Here is a 22,687-nt window from a genome sequence, read left to right as displayed (position 1 = left end):
GTGAATACGCCTACCTTTTCAGCTGCAATCAAGCAAGACAGCTTATGTTTCTGGTGTCCAGCGGTTTTTTTTTGATGACTGAGGGGAGGTTTGCACCCCCGATTTCACTTAGAGTCAAGTGACAGCCCTTATAACTCACCTTTATAATAGTATTTGACTTGATAACAACACAAAAAGGGGGAGGGGGGAACTTTCAAATACTTATGTACACAATAAACATTTTACACAAGATAACTGAAGTGGAAGCTTGGCACATTATTACCCAGAGAAAGTGTTTCTGAACAGGCTTTGGTAGGACACACAGCAACCTCCCACAAAGAACAGACTGCACATAGAGTAGATGCTAACTTTTTGATTTGGATCCAGTTGGAATCTATTTACTTTTTCAAGTTTTGGTTACTGCCCACACTCATAAATACTTGTCTAGATAACTCTTTAATTGCTTATGTGTTCTTTAGAGTTTTTGTGAGGTCTAGGAATTCTGCACACAACCAGACGCAAGTTTCCCAAAATGTGCAAAAGTAGTAGAGGATTTGGAGCAATATTATTGTTTTACTGGAAATTAAGGGTTATAACAACTGCCAGCTAGGAACATTATTGCTAACTCCAGGTAAAAAAAAAAAAAACCAAAAACAAACAAACAAAACCAAAACCACATACACACAAAATCTTTGCAGGTATCTGAAAGTGAAAAGATACAGCAGCAAATTTTTCAAAAGCTGCTTAATTAAAAAAATAAACATATGGCTGCATGCATAGAATTTTTGAATTCTGCCACACCATTTGTCATTTCCAAGTTTATAATAGCACACTACACACTTCAAGGCATCAAAAACAAGGATTTTACCAAAAAAACTAAACATTCTTTGACCCAATGTCTGCTTTTAATACATATATTCCAGAGATCCTGTCATCTTCCAGTTTTCCTGTAGTGCTTTCCCTCTCATACTGGTACTGCTAATCCACATGCATCTTTGTTTGCAGTTCATCTTTCAAGACCAGTACCACAAAGGTTCATCCTCTCCTTTTTCCTGTATTGTTCTCTCACATCCCTCTCCCTCTTTTTCAGTATTCTATACAGAAAGGCTTTTAACTATTATTTTGCATAATAAAACCTGGACTCTAGTGCAGAGTTGAGAGTCTACTTTCATTCGTGGCAGAACCTGTCTGATCTCCTGGTAGTTCCTTGATCATGCTTTTCAGTTAAACCCCAGAATGGCAAAAGCTTACATTCATGGTAAATTCCTAAATCCTTTTCTTTCTCACCTCATCTTGGCTAACAAAGAATACCAACAATCACTTGACATTACTTGAGGGCATGATCCAAAAAATACCTTTAAATTATCCCACTGAACTTAATGAAATGAAACCAGATCATGACTAAGGCTTGTCATTCCCCTTTAAGGAAGGGAATATATTTAATACTCCACCTTTTCTGTGTCTGAAGAGCTGTATCTCACCTTGGATGCACTATCTTGCTCCTAAGCAACTGTTACATCCTCTTCTGATGATACTGCTGTAAATATCATCCTGTCTCATTAAAATAGATATGTCTTGAGACAAATTTCCCCTCAAAAAAAGATACATTCTCTTACTTCATGCCTTAATAGTGTCCACTTTGATGTTCATTTGCCAGGGATAACTCCTCAACAACAGCCCAAAAGCTCACTAGATAATTCATTTCAAGCCAGTCTCTACCAGAGCACCTGTGACATTACTTAACAGCAGCAAGACAGCTGTTATACCATAAATATTGTCTGGGAACATCAGATGATCCTAACTTAAACCTGCACTCTCTATTTTACCATTTTCATAAGGCATGTTGTCTGTCATTTTCATTACTATACACAGAATTCATGACACAAATTCTCCCTCAATTAGTTTATATATTTAGTTGGATTTTACAACACACTTGTGATCAAAGATGACATTTAAGTCTCAATTTCAGAAGGGAAAATCACTGCTCAGGAAGATTAAAGCTAGATATTTTCATCATGTTTGCATCATGTATATTTCTCCCACAAAAAGACATGGGTTTGAGCTAGCAAAATTTAGAAAGAAGGTCACAAAAAAACCCAGAATGCAACAAAATAATTGATAGAGACAAACAAGACACACAATTGCACAATTTACTCAAATACACAGCAGTACTCAAAATCAGAGCTAGCATCTAGATCTTACTGTCCAGGCAGCCTCTATGACAGTCAGTTATTGAATCTGCAGCTACAAACAGAATTGATGTTTTTTAAAACAGAGACTACAAAGAGCAGAGCCATTTAATGCAGACATCAATATTTACAGTAGAAAATAGCCTTTTAGTCTTACATAATCAACAGTTTTGAACAGAAAGGCTTAGCTAAATGGCCTTTCCCATCCTGAAATTTAAAGTAGCTCTGAAGGGAAAGGTAAATGTTGATGAGCACACTGACTGTGTACGGTATTATATTTGTATACCAAATGATAAATTGGAAAAAATAAAGCAAACTTGTATTTTACTGCCTGAACTAATGGAGACCCACAATGACCTGCACACCATTAAGAAGAGTCCTTGTAACTGAAACTCAACCAACACATTTGGATGCATTTTAGAAACTGGATCTTGGACCACTAGCTATCACATTTACCTTGTTCTCACACATTTTCAGGTGCAAGTTTGATTATAAATACTCATTAAATATTATAAATATTTCTGTTCAAATTTTTAAAGAATGGTTTTCAATGTATTTCTAACTTTTACCTTAAGAGCGCAGAAGATGCAAGAATCACCCATACATTTGTGCGTTGTGATCTGCCGGAAACTGCGGCGAAAAATGTCCAGGTGCCAGAGAACCTGAAACAGAAAAGGGGGGCACAGCCAATTTTATGAATGTATAAAATAAAATACTGCATAAGCTTTTGATTAGATTGAATAATCCAAGAAGTATACCAAGGTCATCAGTGATCACCATTAAAAGCGATGCCTTTTATCTGACTGCAAGTTGACGTTTTCAGCTTTTTTCTTTAGCTGTAACCATCACATGGTAATTTACAGTATGATCTTCCTCTGAATTTCTAGCCATGTGCTTTTAGATTAGAAAACTCACTTCTTCATCCGTGTGGCAGTGCTTGCTTAAACAGCACCTGCTCTGACTGCTTTGCTGCGCTGGCACCAGGGTCAGCTGCTGGGCAACTGCACCATGAAGCTGAACAGAGCTGCCAAGGACACTGCATGGACTGATGGGGATGAAACCTTTCCCTTCTTCCAATCCTACACAGCTTTCTTGTTCTGAGCAGAAAGCCCAAATGACGAAGAAATGGAGCACTAACAGCATGTACATAAACGAGTTTGTGCAAGAGAAACCAGCAGAATACTAAAATCCGTTATGCCCAATATTATCATTACTAAGTGTCCTGACAGGCCATGATTACCGACCCTAGCCTGTTAGAGCAGTTATAGCTTTCTCTCAGGACAGGTATGGTGGTAATACCAGGTCTGTGACTAGGTAGGGTCATAGCACAGAAAAGCAAGCAGGCTTTTACATGTTCTGCTAGCAACAGTGAGAGGTGACATCTGCCCTAACAGCACCACGGTTTTTTATTCTTCAGTTTTACCACTAAACCTGGGCACTCTTGAAAAATTATTCAAATTTGTATCCGTAAATTAGCAACAATATCCATTTCTGAGGCATTCTACTGTGAGCTCTTTATGTACAAATCTGGTCAGAACTGGCTGTTTCAGCTCAAACTAACAGTAACTGGACTTTCTTGCAAACCTCAGTCATCAGCCTTCCTGAAGGCAGAAGTTTGCAATGAAAGAAACCCTGACCTAAATCACGTCCTACCAGGTTCCGGACACAGCAGCAAGGTCCAGGCTGACATGTGACTGGCTAAATGCTTCATTAGCACAAACAGAGGAACCAAACTTCTTATTTCTTATGACTTTGCCTTGAGCAACTAGCTAGAAAAAATTTAGCACCCTGGCAAAATCTGTGCTGGTTTCAAGAAGTGTTTTCAACTGGAACCATTTGTCATTTAAACCACAGTAATATGTAATATTCAGTAAACACATTTTTAAATATAATCTGTAAGTTTCCCAAAAATTCATCATTGCCATGGCTATGGTTATACTCAAACCATCCCTGTACTTAAGGGCCTAAGAGGAAACATAAGGCTAGAAAACATCTGATTACACACAAACATTCCTGAAGAACTACTGCAGATTTACAAAAGGACAACAAAATTATGTTTAGGAATGAATCCAATTTTTTTATGTAATTGTCTTTAGAGTTTAGCTTGAATGTTTACAGAAAATCCTAAGAGTGAGGAGCAACAAACATTCAAGAGCATTTCAGACTAAGTGTTAAAAAATTAGGATAAACCAAAGAAGTAGATAATTTATGAAATTATTACCATCTTGCCTTTTTTATTTTAAATTCAGCTCTGATTTTAAGTATTTTCAGTATTCTGTCTCTCTTCATTTTTAGGAGAAAAGGGTTTCTTTAGCAGATTAAAGACCAGGTCATATGCTTTCATCTTCATGTATGGTATGCAGCTGGTATTAGGATCTACTTAGTCCAGACCTAGGTTCACTAACTCAGTATTAGGAAGCAGCCAGTCATTACACCTTACATCTTAATAAAGGTAATTGATACAGAATATCACTGGAAACGTCTCTCTGCTCTGTCATTCCTAACATATTAAACACCTATTGAGTGTCATAGGTATACATATATATATTATTTGCTCTAGGGCTGTATGGAAGCCTGAAGTTAGTTGAGAACCTGATTGCGCCCATGTTAAAAAAACCAAACAGAAGTTGAACCCACAGTGATACAGTCTGTTCTGCACAGACAAATCATATGAAGGGATGGAAACTAATGTGAAGGGCTTTTAAGCCCTGCTGCCAAAACGACTGAATCTCAACCATCAGATATTCAAAGCATCTAAATGGTGACAACACCTCTACAGCAGCCATACCACTCCAGTGAATTTGGCAGTAGAAAAGGTTTTTCTTCTCAGTCAAAAGGTAAACACTCAGTCATTTAAAGTAAGCTACAAAGCAGCAGCCAGAAAGAAAACTGAACTACATAAAATGGATCTTGTCTAGTTATTACCAAACCTTAACTGGTTCAACAAAAAAGTTAAGTTTACTTTTAGAGAGTATGCATTCTGCAAGCTATGCAATATCCTAATATTTTCAAATACATTTTCTAGGTATATTTTTAGCTTTGGTTGACGTTCTACAAGCTTACACAAACAAGACATTCAAGTAAATGACGACTGTGTAAATGCTATTGAATTCACTAGGAAAACCTGAAAATTAAAAAGCTGTTCAATAACTCAATCTGCTTTTCCAAATGCAGCTTTATCCTGTCTAGGCCCACCAACAGTTATGTACACAAGTTTGGCTATATTTGTTGCACAGTGTCTAGGAAAATACTGCAACAGACAGAGGGCAAAATCAGAAACATTCTTTATTCTGTACTCTTACCTGTAGCGCGCTATTCAGGAAGCAACTGTTCTGTCCTGGTTCATTGCTGAGACCTTTACTAGGTGCTATTGAGGTGGTATTTCGTGGAGTAAACATGCCCTGTACATTGCCCCGACCCACAGAAAAGTAATTTCTTTTCCAAGACATCTTCCTGTTTCAGCTGTAGAAAATGCAGGCTTAGGCTGGTGAATATTTTACTTGATAAGATGCTTCCTTTCAAAACATCTAGAACTGAAATAACACCCAGTCTTCCTTAAACTATAGTTTAAACAGTATTTATCCTTTTTCCAGGACTCAAGGAGTTTGTTTCTTTTAAATCCAGCCTGGGATGCTATTCTTCATTTGCTGCTTATGCATGCAAAAACCTCCTTTAAAAGCACCCACATAGAACATTTGCAAAGGGAAGGAATCCATGGTTGTGCAAGTTCATGTTAAGCTGCTTCTCCCTTTTCCAAATAGGCAGTAACTTCAGAGAATAAATGGTAAATCAAGGAGGTCCCAGACTCAAGACAAGAAAAACAACAACTTCCTCCCATACCCCCAAAAACACAGCTTCTGTAATCCTTCTATAATCCTCCTGAAGAACACGGGAAAAATCCAATTAGTAAGGGTGCAGAGAAACCAAAACACAACCTTGGCAGCTCCCTTTCGGTTACATGTATCTTGGGTGATGAAAGAGACATTAGCCTCACAGGGGAAAAAGAAGTAACTCCAGAACTTGCGAGCGAAGAGCTTTAAAGCAGCAAGGCGTCTCCGACACAGTCCTTCTAATTCTCCATGCGATCTTTAGAAATTTCTTCTCCCGATCCTCCTTTTGCAATCAGAATGCCCAGCCGCGCCAGAAAGCTTAAGAGAGAAAAATAATCAAAGGCTTGCGTCATTTAATTACTCTCTTGGTTTTGTAGTGTTCTGCCAAGACCAGTGTTGCCTCACCTCCCACAATACACTGACTCTTCAGAGACAAAGCAAAAAATATAAACGCTCCTCCACCCAAAAAATAAAATAATATGGAAAAGAACAGAGGATTCTGAGAAAAGCATGTAAGAGCAAGGAAGCTTGGAGTATGTTGGCAAGGTTAAGGAGGAAACTAGATTAAAAAAATAAACCACAACCTTCAAGTAAACCCCATGGCAGTAGTCAAACATATCCTTTACAATCTTGTAGTGGTTTGGGTTTTTTTTAACAATATCTTATTCATTCAAACAGTTACACGAGGATCTGTGGTTCTATGAATACATGCTAGCATATTCTCCACCCTAGAATTGGGATTTTGCATTGAACATGGAAGGCGCAAGCCTCATCCCTGACTCGGCAAACCACTGCACTCTCTAGAAAAAAGTATCTCCAAATTTCCTTCATCAGAAACTAGGTGTACCTCTAAAATATTACTTAATCTAGGTACATGGGGTATATGATGTCTTATAAAAGGCACAGAAGCTTCTGAAGAAGCCAGAAAAATTATTCAATAGAAAGTGCTCTTCCCACCAAAGGTTCACTTTTCCCTTCATCTACAAGAATGTGGAAAAAAAAATTAAGAAATTCCTAGAAACAGGAACTACAAGATTCATGACAACACTTTTTCTTAAAGTTCTCTCAAGTGCAGTCCACCTATATTTACAGAAACTTGCATAGTATTTTCCAGGGACATTCCCAATGACATCCAGAATTACACCACTTTTGATACCTATAGTAACAACTGAAATTACCTATTAGGGCTAGTATGAGCACGACTACTCTAATCCAAATGTATTTAAGTATTAATTGCAGCATGAAGTCACTACAAAATAGACATATGTAGGGTTTGTACCTCAGCATATGTATCTTGTACCTACAAAGATACCCTGGGTATCTGTGAAGACATGCTCTTCATCTTCCACACAATTATCAATTCTTCATCTCCTGTCAAAACACAGAGAACTTCCTAAATACCTCCAAATGCGTTACTGCAGCCTAACACATGCCCTTCTAGTAATACTTCGTTTATACTTCTGTTAAACTAATTCCACAAATATTAATGAAGTCTCAGCATTGCTGTAAGGCAGGCAAGTATCTTCTCACAGATGAGTAGTCCTCCTGGTTGCCAGTGTGCCATGCAAAATTTCAGACTTGCCTGCAAGCCTGCAGGCACAGAGTGCCCGTCACACAGCATTCCTGAGTGCTGAACTTATACAGGAGTCATTTCAAAGCAATTTCAGCCTCAGCCCCCTTTCTTTGCTCAACCCTTTAATGAACCATGAGCCAACCATACTGTGTGAGCTATTTAGGGATCAATTTAGGGATCTCTGTAAAGCAATACCACTTGCAATAGGTGCAGTGGCTAAGCCTGCGTGTCACAGACGGAGCTGTGCTGAGTATAACGAACCAAGACAGGCAGGCTCTGTGCTGCCCCACAAAAACCACTGAGCCACACACTCGGTCTTCTTTCCAAAACATTTACAAACAAACAAAAATACAATCCAAAACGTGTCCAAGACACACAGCTGAGAGCTGCACCTATTCAGTGGACTTCAAAACAAGACTCTGCTCTCAAAATAGGCTGTAAAACTAACTTTTGAACAGTTTTTGAGCAAAGCTACATCAGATATGACAAAGTGATTTTTTTTTTTAGTGTATTTTTATTGTCTAGGAACAGAAATCAGGACTAGAGGCTTTGCAGTTCACCTGCCACTGCAGCAAGACTACTTCAAACTGGCCTGAATCCTTACAGTAACCATGTAAGCTTAGTACCTGCACTGCTTCTGCTCAGGCTTAGCAGAACTGAATTCTTACCACCATGACTGCTCACAGGAGCACGTTCAGTTTGCTCATTTGGCTACACGGCCTTTGCAAAGCTAAGAAAAGCAAAAAACACTTAAGCTGGTAACCACCCAGTTAGGATTAAAACAGATCTCCAGATCACAGCTTTGCACTGTGCCAACCTCTAAAAAACTTGCCAGTGAAATACAACAACTCATATCAAATAAACATTATACAAATGTTTTAATAAGGAGCAAATAAAATATTAAAAATAGATAAAGAATATATAATAAAAAAAGCAAACCCAACATTCTAGATCTTCCTGCTGCTTTGTAGCAGCTTCCTTTGGGAAGGTGGGAGGGCTCCCAGTCACAGAGACAGGCTCAGCAGATGAGAGAGGCACGGGGCATCACTGCAGCAACACAACCCCAGAGCAAAGCTGGCCATGGTTCAGCACATAATTCTGGCCTGAAGAAACCAGAGTCTGTCCTTTGACAGCAGAGCACAACACTCTACAAGATGCCCCAACGAAGATTTTGAGACCCTATTTATCCCCATATTCCCTTGCTAAATCAATTACACAGAAAAACAACATCTCAAGTGGCATCCTTTATTCTCTGGCAAAGTCCCACTATCATTGTTCATTTTTGGGGGTGAGGAGGCGTGTGTGGAAAGTAACACCCCTCTCCCACTGCAGTCTCATGTAGCCAAACATTTTAGGCTATTGCTTGAACCCCCCAATCCAAGCATGTGGGTGAATTAGAACAATCCTGTTTAGGAACAAAGATGCTTCCATTAGCACTAGGTATGGCTGAAACCATCAATTAAGTATTTCTCACACTATTAAATAAAAGCAGAGGTCTGGAATTTAGTGTTTATTACTTATATTTCTGAAAAAAACTTTCAAAACACAGAAGAAAGTAAATGCTTCAATGTGTAAATGTGTCTGATTTTAGAGAAGAGACGCCTCTCCCCCAGTATCCTACCATCTATTCTGATGGTAGGGAGTAGATTAATGGTGTTGAAGGCAAATCATGCCTTCACATGCTTCAGCACCTCTGAAACCAAAAGAGGTGAGACACAGCTTTGAAATCAAGATCTTTCGATAAAAAAAAAAGACAGACTTGTCCAAGACAATGGATTGTGTTGAAAGCTTTCACCCAGATGGCTCCCGAGTTTGACTCTTTCAGTGAAGAGGCACAAGAATAATCCCATGGCTATTCTCAGCTAGATGCAAAGTTTGTAGAAATAGAGGCTTGAGAACCAACTTTCTCCATGTACCTGCAACGATGAAAGTATTTCTGAATTTCTGCATGGATTAAATTATATTTAATTGCAGAAATATCAATATTACAGTCTTCATTTAGTTTAGACATCCCAAAAGATAGTCAGTTTTGCAAGTCAGTTAAAATTCAATCTTGAAGGTACTGAAATAAAATAGACGGGTGGAAAAACTTCCCAATATCAAATAACCATGAGGCTGGATGAAGAAAGAGTGAAGAGGACAGCGACCTGACAGAAGCAAAAGAAGATGATTTCCTCCTCTTGAGGATCTCTTCTTTTTGAGATTCTTAGCTAGCCAGAAATACAAGACAGATTTATTTGCTCACCTAGACAATAAAGTGCAACTACAAAAAGGTATATTTACATTCATCTCTGTTGCCAAGAATTTTTTCACAGTACAAATGGGACAACAGAGGCGAAAAAATTTCTGCTTTATGCATGCATTTCTCAGCCTTGATGGCTCTGCTAGGAGAAAGGGGCAGGGAAGAGTCTGTAATACTTCTGCTGTCAAGCTTGCACCCATCTGTCAGTCTTCCTCTTAAATGAACAACCTGATTACCTGGCTCTGCGCTACTTTTGCCTACTGGGTGGAACCAGGAACTGGGAACTGACAGCACCTCACAGTGCCATTGGTGCCCACAACAGACTCATACTGGTCCTCCTTGTTTTCCATGTGCTATTGCACAATTCTCAGTCCCCGAAGTGTTGTAAAGACAAAGCTTTGAGTACCAGAGACCTTAGGCTAATTTCCCAGAGCTTTTTTGGGAAACAAGAGTTATGATAAATACTCTTTCAGACACTAAAGAAATCCTTCCATCTACCAGAAGCAAATTATCTGAATGTCTGGCTAAAAGTGGCTGATAAAGATCATCAAAATGATCCTGGAGTGAAGACTAAAAACACACTTCCCCAGATCCATGGATGTACTTCTTCAGAGAGTACTGATACAGCAAGCCTGATCAAACACTACAGGTTTCTCCAGCAGACACAGTGAGGCCATTTCTGAGAGATCACCTCAAGATAATGCAAACAAAAACGGAAAAGACTAGACAGAACAGCAATCAAAACTAGCATAACAAACATTATTTTTGGTCACTACTGCTGTATTTATACAGCCTATCAACCAACAGAAGAAACTGCAGTCAAAATACTGATGGATCAATTACCTTTTAGGAATGCATTTCCCCAATGTGGCAATATTGCCATTTCTACAGATAACTTAATGCTTCTACAGTCACAGGAGGGAAAAAACCTGAACAATTTTATGAAGAAAGAATATGTTTTCATACCAACTTTTCAAACCAACAGCCAATAAACCATGAAACATGAAAAACCAACCCACTCAACATTCCTGTTAACTGCTCAGACTAACAAGAGGCATCGAGAAACCATATTCTGCAGAAACACTCCAAAGTGAGACTCTGTAAGCTGCTGGGGTCAAGTTTAGCTTTATACCACATGAAAATACTCTTTATAGCAAAACATTCTCCAGCTTCCTCATCCAAACTGCTTGTAGGTTTTATAAAACTCTGGTGAACTGCCGCTTAAAGCAGTGTAATGAAATCCTGCAAACACTTATCTAATCTGAATCATTTGATTCTAAGCCTGACAGTCAGCCAAATCTATTTAAAGAGTATCTTTCACAGTTAAGAAAAAAAAAAAAAAAACAAAAAAAAAAAAAACCCAAAAAACCAACCACCAAAACCCAACAGAAAGCCATTGGCTTTGAAATGCAGAAGATTCTCCTCCAGGGTTACAGTCTTAGAAGTCTTTTCTGCAGCACCTTCTGAAATAAGGACATCAGCTGATAAACACCTGTGTTCTGTGCTGACAACCACACAGACTTTTGTTCAGAATAATGGAAAAGTATGTCACTTACCCTATACAGCTATTGAGACAGTAAGGTAGCTGTGTCCAGACTTTCATAAAACAGTTAAGACTCAAAATATCCAGCTGCCTCTCAAATAATGAGAAAAGCTATTAAAACTCATCTGGTAAGGAGCTCCAGTACAACCTGACAATTTAAGGCAAATTATAATTTAAACATAAATTTAAAGTCCAAATACAACTCTCAATATCTAAAGCCAGCATTACAGCATTTTTCTGATCAACAATTACTTAACCTGTAACATGATCTAGAAGTTTCTAGAGTAAAGTATATCTTCTTAAAGACTGCAATTGATAAAAGCACAGTATAAAATCGAGTAATAGAGGTCTTCTGTTCAAAGACAAACAGTGAGAGAGTGGTGGTCAGACCTAAAGATGCAAATGTCACATTATTAACTTTCTGTGGGGCTTACTGCCAAAACACATTTTTTTCCCCAGATAATGGTTCTACTGACAGAAAAAACATTATATTAATAACCATTGATCTCATGCATCATGGTACTTTCAGCACATGAATTTGCTGTGGAGGTTACAGGGAATGGAGGCAGACAAGCCCACTGGTCCTACTTCCAAAATCCTTTGGAAACAGCAGCCTGGAATGTTACACAATCCTGTTGTATCAGCAACTTTTCTCTGATAGTTGGAGAGACAAGGAATATATATAAAATTAAGAAAGTCTGTCCCATCCTAAGTAAACTCAAATCCTTTCAAAACCATCTGCACTCCCTTCAGATCTACCCTTCACAGTTGTTCAACTCTTAAGACGGCTGTACATGATAACAAAAGCCTACATTTTAACTCACCTGGATTTCCAAAGTGCTTATCCTCAAGTTTTCTATTACTTTCTATATGAAATACAAGTTTATTCTCCCAAGCCCATTATTTAAAAAAACACCCTACCTTACCCCGGCCTGGTGCTGGACATTTCTCAAGGAAGAAGGGTATGGTGAAACCAGCTTTTCGTCCCACTCTACATAGAGCTTATGGAATTTGGATAAATGGGAAAAACACAGCAGCTTCAAATGTTATGCAATTGCTCAAAAGCAGTTAAATATCCCTAATCAATCCTGTGTAACACAGGAAAACATGACAAATAGGCAGCTGTCAACCCTCTGGTGAAATGGAAGGTTCTGGTTTGAGTCAAGCAAGAGCTCAGCCAGCCTCTTGCTACCAGTTATTCCCTTTTCAAGTCTTTACCCTGACTTTCCAAAGCAGAGCTTCAAGATTAATTAAGTACTTGATTCAGTCTCCAGATATAAACATTTTGATTGCAAAATTCTGTATTTTACAGCCATTAGCTATTGCCAAAAGTTTTCAAGGTCCATTTTCATATGGCACTTTATTAACAAATGAGCTCATCTCTCTTCTACTGATAATACCACTGATCCAAAAAAACAAGGGATTTGTACTCTGGCTTGTGAATTCCAGTCCAACAATGACTTAAGAGCCCTAAAAGAATTCAGAAGTAGTCAGCAGTATTCAACAACATATGGCTTTATGACTGATAACTTTTTAAATCCTAAAATCCTGCTGCTATTCTTTTCCTGACCTTGGAGATTTTCACTGCCGAACAGAAAAATTCTTCCTCATCTGTAACTGCTACCTTGTTATAACTGTGAGTTCTGTCAATCTTCACACCCCTTTCTTTGCTAAAACAGAAGTCAGTAGCTACCAACTCCCAAATCATATGCTGTTCACATTTCGGCACCACAAACCCCTCTGTTTCATTAAACTCTCTTATAAACCAATGATTTCTGATATGTTTGAATGTGGAAATACACACACATCCATACAGAATAACAATCACACATGAAACAGGCAAACAGAAGAAGTCTGGCTCCAATAGTAATTCTGATTTCAAAGGAAACACAACGAAGATTAAGCAAAGGCAGCAACACATTGGGAGTAGCAACAAACTGTGATCAAACAGATGGACAGTGTTTGGGTAGAAAAACAGGTGGTCTTTCTGTTGATGTGCTAAGAATCCCAAAGTCAAATACTGCAATGCACTGTTCTCTCCCAGTAGCGCTCAAGGGGAGAGATGACATCCAGGGCAGAAATCAGTTTCCCCAACACATGCACATAATGGATCTTTTGATAACACTGGCTTGTGAAAACTTCCACAGAGGTGGGCAGACAATTCCTACCCCCTTGTGCTCAACAGTTGAGGCCAGACAATGTATTTGTTAATAGCATAAAAGCATTCATTCCCTCCTTCTTTGCTCAGGACAGTATTTAGTATTAAAATAATAATCCTAGATCAAAGTATTAGTTCACTGTATTTTGTGTTTTATCTATACCGCCATTATCATGTACCAAGACAGATTGTAACTCTCAGGTTCTTGATAGATTAATAACACACCAAGGTGCAAAATTAAAGCAGTAAAGAATAACTCACAAAAACAGAGAGTAAAGGCAGAGTGAGCAGCGGTTTATGGTGCCTTTGCTGGGTCCCAGTATTAAATGTTTACATAATTTTTTTCCTGTTTTGTTAAAACTGACAAGCAGAAGGAGCACTGCTGCACTGCAGAACACTATATAGATTCATACTTCACATAAAAATATAAAGCAAATGCTCTCAGCATGCACAACATGCGGATTATTCCTCTTTTTTAAGCAATCATCTGTGCTGTATAGCTATAAATAACATTTCAGCAGAATCACGAGTGTGCACACACATGCATAAGCTGAGTTTAAGATCATTACTATGTAGTTTTAGAGGAATAAGTATAACTAATAAGAACAGGGAAACTAATTTTTGCTTCATTTGGCTCTGTATAGAGAAGCATTTGCTGTAAAACTCACTGAAGACTTCAGAACTTGAGTAGGAAAAACACTTGCACACACCACAAGAAAAAGCTTATTTAATGAGAACACCCCATATCTAACAGCAATAGCATATGGAAGAATAAAACAAACAGGCTGGGAGAAACACGCCATGACACCATATACCTCACCAGCAACTGGAACAGACAAACATGGGTACTGGACCTATAGAAGTAGGAGGCCAGCAGAAGAAAATATCTGCTCAGGTCATTTAGGGAAATCAGAGGAAAAGGTTGTTTCTGCAAGCTGATGAGCTGGGTCCTGCCCTTTTCTGAATATGAAGCAAATAGACATGACCACACCTCAAGACTTCACAACACAAACTAGAAAATAAAGTGTTTATAATATGCTGCCATGGCCTCCCTGTGGCTCCTGCAGCCCAAGACTAGACTTGGCCAACTGGTCCATTGCTGGCTGAGCCAACAGCCATGGACATACTGTGCCTCTTCCCAGCTGCAGACTCAGTCCATCATAGGACCTTAAAAAGTAAAGAGCCAATTCACAGGTCTCTGTGAGTTTTGAAAAAAAGAGGATAACAACTTAATGCACAACAATCCTGAACTCACATCAAATACAGGCGAAGTCATAAAACGGTTCCTACAAACACAGGAAAGGACCCTTGTATAACAGGATGTTCAGCTACCTCCATTACTTGAAATTTTACTTTCATTGAGAAAGTATAAATAGATAGTACAAATAGATAAATTGCTTGAATTCTTCTGGTATAAAACATCTTCTGAAAGATCATAAAAAAAGCTCTAAAGCCAAGTTTAACAGATCTCAGAATGTGAAAGTTGGAGTAGATGGCTAAAACAGGCAGGCAAAGGATACTTTCTCTGTGGTACGCAGTTACTTTGTCAAGCATTTCAGAAACTCAAACATTAGGGAACAGCCTAGTATACAAAAATAAAAGCTTCATGTGTGCACATTTGTGTACATGTGCACAAACGTGTTTGTGTTGTACAAACACGTTTTCTGAAATACATATATTTTATTTTATGTTAGAATTAATAATAAGGCAAAGCCATGAGATTGCACATGAACTTTCACAAAAATCTGGCCTCAATGAATTCAAAATACAAATCCAATTTTCTAAGTTATGATTCTAAAGAACTGGTTCTCTAAGTCTTAACAGATATTACCATAAGAAACTAATAACATACTGACTTAAATTTATAATACTCTTCCCAAGATTTTAAAATATTACAATCTGTAAATAATGTGCTGGGGAAGAAAAACTTAAACTGCTGCTCCTTTTATAAAATGCAGAAACAATGACACAATTTCCTTCTATCAAAACTAGGCTTATGGAGATGATGCTATTGTTTTCATTTAGGAAGGTTATTTTATCTTCACCAGAAAAGTACTGCGAAACTACCAAATGCAAAAGGGATTATTTTGTTTCCCACTGTGGCCTGGAGAGATCCACAAAGCATGAAAGAGACTCTTGTTAAGCACAAGCAGGCTCTGTCCTAATGGGTCACAGAAGCAGAAGCTGTGCAAATGCAGTATAATACAAGCTGAACAGATCAGTTGGGTGTTGGGGGAAGAAAAAGATGAATGATGTCAACAGCTTTGATTTTTTTTTTCTCTGCCTGGCAATAAAACGACCCAGCTGAGTGGCACCAGAAGCTCCCTACAAAAAACCCCAAACCCATCTAAACAAAAAACCCAAACCCCCTTACCTCCCCAAAAAAACCAAAAACATCTCCCAGCCAGATAAAAACCCAAGCCCAGGAAGCACTCAGGAGGAAGTATACACCCTGAAAGGGGCCTTTCCAGATTATTTGTGGGTTGCTCATTGGCAGAAAAAGATCATAAAGAGGTAGGTCACAAGAGCTCTTTTCTTAGCAACCGAAGAAACCTGTTAAAGATAAAATTAAAACGATTCTGAAGGTGCCCAGAAAAGTTATAATACATTTAACCAACTAGTACATGTGGAAAGGAAAACACCTCTAATGAAACTTCTTGCTGCTGTTTTTTTAAAACAGACTGACAAGGAGCAAATTTAAAGATATGTACACATGCTTTCATACACAAAAAGGAGGCCTGTCCTGACAGGACTGCAAAGTACCCAGCCAACAACAAATGTTAAAGCCACTAATTTCAACACTCAAAGAATACCTAGAGAAAAATGCAGTCTAGCTCAACATCAGACAATAAGATTTCAGCCTGCATTGTTAAAAAAAGTATGCTTTTACTTTAGAGATTCAGTTTAATTCCTTTCAGCAGTAATTCAACTTTTTCAATGCTTCTGTGGGTCTGAGCTGTACAAAAAAGCAAGCAGCTACTTCTGTTACTCTCCCAAATCTGATCTTGCACTGGCTGAAATCACTTGTGAAACTAAACACAACCCACATACCCTTTAAATAGGGACTCCCAGGAGTGCCGCAGTGTTAAGCACAAAGGATTAAGCAGCTTGTGGCTTAGTCCAGCACAGAACACATGAAATTTAGAAAGCACAGCTTCCTAAACTTGTGTCTTATGTTCTGTGTACTTGGTCCATATTTTTTCTTCTGCCACAGAGAAAAAATGCCCAGCCTACAATGATGTGTGCCACTCCCTAAGTAAAGTACCTCAGGGAACAGCACTGGAGCACAGAGAAGCTTTGGGGAAAGGTCTCAGGCAAGAGACAACAGCAGCTTTAGGGGCTCTTCCACTCCATCACACACAGTAGGGAACAGGAGAGTAACTGGGTCTCAGGATGATAACATTTATGTAAGCATTTGGTTTCTGGCTTCTAATTATGGGTACCATACTTTAAGAATGTGGCTATGCCATGTAGCACCCCTGGAGGCAGGGGTACAGTCCCATCCTGCCCTCTTGGGGAGATACCAAGGCTGTACAAAGATGAAAGCTCCAGGGACTGTGTGGTACGGCTAGCCTCAGCACAAAATTTCCAGAAAGACATTTGGGGCCACTCAGTGACTGACAGGCTGGGCAAGCGAGACATAGTTGGCAACAGGAAACGTGCACACAAGCCTATTTCCATTTTGTCTTCCCTAGATTTTTTAAAAAATTTTCTTTTTAAAAAAGTAACATTTCTATTACTATTTAAATAAAATATGGCTTTTTTTGATGCTAAAATACTTTTAGTCTTTTGGGAACTCACCACAGCAGAAGGGTTAGGCACATCCATCTCAAAAACTGTGGAGGATTCCATATCCTGCCATGGCAAAGCAAAACAGTCCCTAAGGCTTGCTTCTTCATGCAGGCTCCTGTACAGGTTGCACAGCCACCACTCCCTACACTAGGATCCCCTAGAGCTGATCACAGGACAGAATCTTCACCTTCCAGTTGCAAAGCAGTCACATGTTGCCCACACCTTCTCTTGCCAAATCCTGTTAGTGTAGGACCAGCTGATATTGCTCCAGGCTCACATCTACAAGCATTGTAATGCTGTACAATAGAACTTATTTTCCCCAGAATTCCCCAGACAATATCCTGGCAGCATAAGAAGCTGCTGAAGAGATGCAACTGTTGCATTAGCAACTTGGTGCAGAAAAAAATTCAGAACCAGAACACCAGCAAGGCAATAAAAATGACAAAACCAAACACTGTCCCGTTTAAAAGTCCTCTCTCCCCTCAGAATACCCAGGCTTCAAGGAATAATCACCTCACATCTGGGAAAGCAATATCTGTAACAGCTATCCTTATCAAGAAGGGTTACCACATCACAATGGTATTTTCAGTTATACCATTACACCAAGAGAAATACTTTTTTAACAAATAATTTACAAAATTTTCCTTCAATACCAGGCAAAAGCATTCAGACACACTGTTACTCTAATTATTATCCATTGCTTAACCAGCATTACAAGTCTTATACAACACTTCCTTATATACACACCTGTAAGGGAAACAGGAAAAAATAAGAATATTTTATCCAGATTAAGAGTCTATGCATCCTTCCTCTGTGATTAACAAAATAAATCATGCACACTTGTGCGTGCACATGTGCAAGTAAGTGGATGATCTGGAAAAATCTGACATTTCTCATCCATCAGAACTGAGCTCACTCCATTTGAAGTTAAACTGCTCTGAGCTTCAGCAAAAAGGTACAGTATTAGAGGCATTTTCTTTGCTAGACTAAAAGGATGTTTCTCCAGCTTTTCAGCATTCTTATTTTTTCCCAGTACACCTAAGTTCTCCAATTCCAATAGACTCTGGTGACCCAGGTACTCAACAATTTAGGACAGCAATATCCTCTTGTGAAATCATGTACATGAGATGCTTCAGAGAAGTTTGTATAAATATGTATGGCATTACACATCACTTAGAAAGACTATTAATATGACTGTAATTTGGTAATCTGGTCTCACATCTTACATCTGCGTCAACTTCTAGGAGAAGCATCAAGGGAATAGTATCAGTTGGAACATGGTGGAGTTGAAAAACTGTCATGCTGAAAAAACATCTTTCAAATGCATTTGTTTCAGCTCTTTTGTTTCTTGATTATGTTTATGTCTATTCAGAGGGGCAATACGAGCATAAATTTCTCTAACACATTGCTTTGACTATATCCAACTCTTCCCCCTTCCCATGATAGATCAGTCTCCCTGCACTCCCTTCTAAGGGCCCTCAGGTCTAGCATAATATTGACTTCCACATTTCTAAGTGCATTACTTAATCCTGCCCCAAAAGTTTATGGTCCCAGTCTTCAACCAGCTATTAGTTACATTATAAAGTAAGTGCTTCTGTTTTCTCTCCCTCAGAGAAGATGGAAACATACCAAAAACATCTACAAAACTATCTGGTTATCCTCTAAATCACTCCTTTCCTGCCAAGCACACAGAGAAGCTCAGCAGCAAAGCAGCAGGTGTGCCAAAACCATTGTTCATCCTGACAGCCACCACAGTCTGCTTCCTTCACTCCTCAGGCTGTTTGCCATGTTTCTCTGGCCTTAAACAGAGAACTCTTTAACCTGGAATCATCCTGTTTGGGTTTTTAAGATAGCTAAAACTCTTGAGACCACTGTCATAACCTATAGAAATAACTACACTATAAATTAACAACTTCAGAAAACGCAAACTTCTGTATATCCACTGCAACACTTCTCCATCAGAAAACCCCAAGAGGTTTCCGAACTGTCAGTTATAATAACAGTAATAAAAAAAACCTACAGCTTCTCTAACTCCTATGAAATACAGTGTTCTAGAAAGAGGAGGTATAATCTCAGACAACCTCTGAGAGGAACCTTATTAAACAACCAAATGAAGCCAAAAACTTGGGGCCAACAGAGCAGTGTGAAGAGGGCACTTTGTCCTCCACAGGAGTGCTCTGGGGCAGGCTGTTCACACCAAAGCTCACAGAAGCAAATTCAGCTCACAGAATTAGCACATTTGGAGGGATGGCAAGAGGGGAGGAGGGGGTTTACTTTATTTCCTGCTAGGTTAGTGACCCAAATCAGCTTATCAAGAAGTTATAGTTAGGGCAAGGACATTGGAACTTCATCTTCAGGTACAGATCAGATGAATCCTGCCTCTGAAGACTATAATCAATGTCTTTGTAATTCTTGTCTGTTTTAGGATGCCTGAGAAGTTATTCCTTAAAAAAAATCTGGAATGCATTAGAAAAGGCAGAATGTTTATTATACTGAATGTCAAGTATTGGAACTGATACATAGATTATTCCCCCCTGCTTCACCCTCTCTGATGACAAAGTCTAGAACTGGACTTATCATTTTGTGGAATTAAAACTTCTGCTTAGTGTCACCAAACGTATCAAAATAGTGTGAGGGTTTTTGTTTCTTTTTTTTCAAATCTAGAAATTTAAACAAATACATACTTTTTGCTAAGCTGAACCGCAAAAAGTATGCAACAGTAGTGACAGACTTCAAACAATCACAAAACTATTACTAATTTTGGAAACAATACACTTGATAGAAAGCAGGGGATCAGGAAAACAGATAAAGCCAGTTGACTTTTATAAATCAGCACATTAAAATAACAGAAAAGCTCTGCATATGTTTAGTACCTCATTTCATTATCAACTTTCTTACACAGGATTCAACAAGTAGAGGGAAGGAAAACCACATCTAACTTATCAAAAAAGCAGTCTGGAGCACTTCTGACTAAGTAATTCTTACACTGTAAAATAAGTGGGATGAGAAATGAACTGCAAACATCCTTTCCAGCTGTCAATTGATATGGTGAGAAATGATTAAGACAGGTTTTTATCTTCAAATTTATCATGGATACTATTAGACAGAAAAAGTTATGGTATGGTAGACCAGAGGCAGCTTATGTCTCAGAAAGCAACTTTCACAGAGGTAGAACATCATAAACAAAGTGTACACATATGAAACACCATTAGCTAGCAGGACTGCAACACTGAAAAGCAAACTATTAACTAACTGAAGCAATACTCTTTCTTTGTATCTTAGAAACAAAAGCCAGCCACGTTGAAAAGCAGAATTCTCTGTCTTTCAGTACCATATGTAGGAGAGAATTCCTAAGACAACCTGAATTCAATCCAAACAGTCACGTCACAGTGGTGGTGAGTGGTGGTGATGCTGAATTAAAAATCAGAACGACCTACCTTCAGAAGATGCTTTCTATTTGTTGTGTGGACTCCACACTGGTATCACAACAGAAGCTGGAAATCAGAGCGAGTTGGGAAAACTGAGGACTCACTGTGAAAGAACTTGATCTGATTAATACTTGCACAGAAAAAATATTTAAGGGAGGAGGAAAGAGCTAGAATAGCATGGGAGGGGATAACCTGCTGTTTCAAACAATAGGAAGCTGTTAAAACAAAAAAACAAGGTCCTGCCTAAGCACAGGAAAGTCTCATTCAAAAAGCATTGCCCCCGCTGCCACCTCCCAGGCAGGCAGCTCTGACAACAAAGATAAGACCAGGGGCCCAGCCCTGCTCACAGACACAACTCCCCACGGACACAGCGCCAGGCAAGGAGGAGGAAGATCTTCCAAACCCTTTTATAAAACAGACCAGACTGGGGGCAGAGGAGGGGGACATAGGGCTGCAAGAGATGACTTCATTTTACAGAGCAGCCTGCCTGTGCAAGGCAGGGCTCCCCTCAGTGTGACAAGTGAACTGGAGAAGTTCCTGCAGACTCTGCAGTTAAATGTCAAGGATTGTTTTCTCACAGAAGAAATTGATAACCAGGAGCAACATGGCACCGTTTAACAGAAAAAATAGCAAGGACTCAAAAGATGGCTTCAGTTTTGGTCCCTCAGTTTACAGCCCTGCAGTTTCAATACAAACTTAAAAGCATTTTTTTCAAAGAACAATTATTGCAGGACACTTCCTGGAACTATCCCCAAAGCCAGCGATATAGATCACGGAAAAAAGAAGTTTGTTCAGAAAAACGGCTTCCTATCCCCAAAACCTCCCATAAGCTCAGCAGTAGCATTACTGCACAATTATTCCCAGACACTCCTACAGTACAGCTCCAGGACAGGGCTGCCATCTGCATTCAGCATCAATTTCTTCTTCTAACATGGGCACATTTAGAGCACAGACAGGGAGATTTACTGTACATCCAAGACCAAAATAGCTGGAGAGAAAACTTTGGTTATGTTACAAAAAAAAAAAACCCCAAACCAATGCACACCATTGTCTTGTTGCCCCAGCACAATATAATGCTAACAGAATCAGATTGAAACATAATAATGCTTTGGACATACAAGGAATTGAAGATACTATCCCCACTGGGACCATTTACCTAATAGAAACAAACAATGCAAAAAGGAAGCATTTGGAATACAATTAAACTGGTCTGCCTTATGAACAATTTAGTCTTGCAGGATAGAAGGGGCTGAGCCAAGTTTTAACTATGTTTTTCCATAATGATAGACTTTTGGAGGGACAAAAACAGGAGAACAAGAAAGGAAAAAATATAGCAAAAAGCACAATACTCTAAGCGGTTTTACTTCATGATGCTTCTACACAACTTTTTTTTTTTTTTTTTTAAGATTTAGTGTGAGCAAATTGCAAATAAAGTAATTTTCTAAAGTTCACTGACAGTGCCATGATTGTGAACAAAACACCAGTCCAATATTCAGTAATCATGCTGGGCTCAAAACCTCCTCCACAGCGGTGCATGGTTAAAGCAGCATGTTAACTCTGCACCACTCTTCCCTCAAACAGCTTGTTCCAAGGAAGCCAAATCACTCAAAAACACAGTTTGCAACACCAACACAGACTTTTGCCAGGCAAAAGCAATATGCCAAACCTCATTTTCAGCGTACAGAAAAAGTGACCAAGTCTTTCAGGTGTCTCACATTATTTCTTGGATCTGCATGTTTACTCTCAAATAGCTGTAGAATTTTACCAAGAGTAAAGTGGCATTATTTCCACAAACCAATGACCCAAGGTTAGTAAGCACCCTTGCAGAGAAAATACTGGTCTGTACACTCCTTTGGTCCTCCTCCTTCCAAAGGACAAAGCATTTGCCTTTCCTCCTCAGACACAAAGACCACCTACACCCCCCATGACTCCACTGACTTCCTTGATGAGGTG

At 38.9% G+C, this 22,687-nt stretch overlaps 2 protein-coding genes across 2 annotated transcripts in view; one reads left to right on the top strand and one right to left on the bottom strand.

Moving 5' to 3' along the window:
• SEC24C (SEC24 homolog C, COPII coat complex component) overlaps positions 1 to 22,687 on the top strand; it is a 332,064-nt gene that overhangs the window by 172,650 nt on the left and 136,727 nt on the right. The window lies entirely within an intron of this gene.
• Positions 1 to 22,687, bottom strand: part of USP54 (ubiquitin specific peptidase 54) — an 80,174-nt gene that overhangs the window by 40,760 nt on the left and 16,727 nt on the right. Inside the window, exons 2-3 of the mRNA XM_068197433.1 lie at positions 5,471 to 6,316; positions 2,738 to 2,830 (exon numbers count right to left, since the gene is read on the bottom strand). Coding sequence (XP_068053534.1) covers positions 2,738 to 2,830; positions 5,471 to 5,617 — 240 coding nt within the window. The 5' untranslated portion in view covers positions 5,618 to 6,316. The remainder of the gene's footprint in view (positions 1 to 2,737; positions 2,831 to 5,470; positions 6,317 to 22,687) is intronic.

Source organism: Anomalospiza imberbis, chromosome 8 (assembly GCF_031753505.1).
Source record: "Anomalospiza imberbis isolate Cuckoo-Finch-1a 21T00152 chromosome 8, ASM3175350v1, whole genome shotgun sequence".
Classification (NCBI taxonomy): Eukaryota; Metazoa; Chordata; class Aves; order Passeriformes; family Viduidae; genus Anomalospiza; species Anomalospiza imberbis.
Note: the sequence above shows the minus strand (reverse complement) of the source record. Positions and strands in the feature narration are given on the sequence as shown.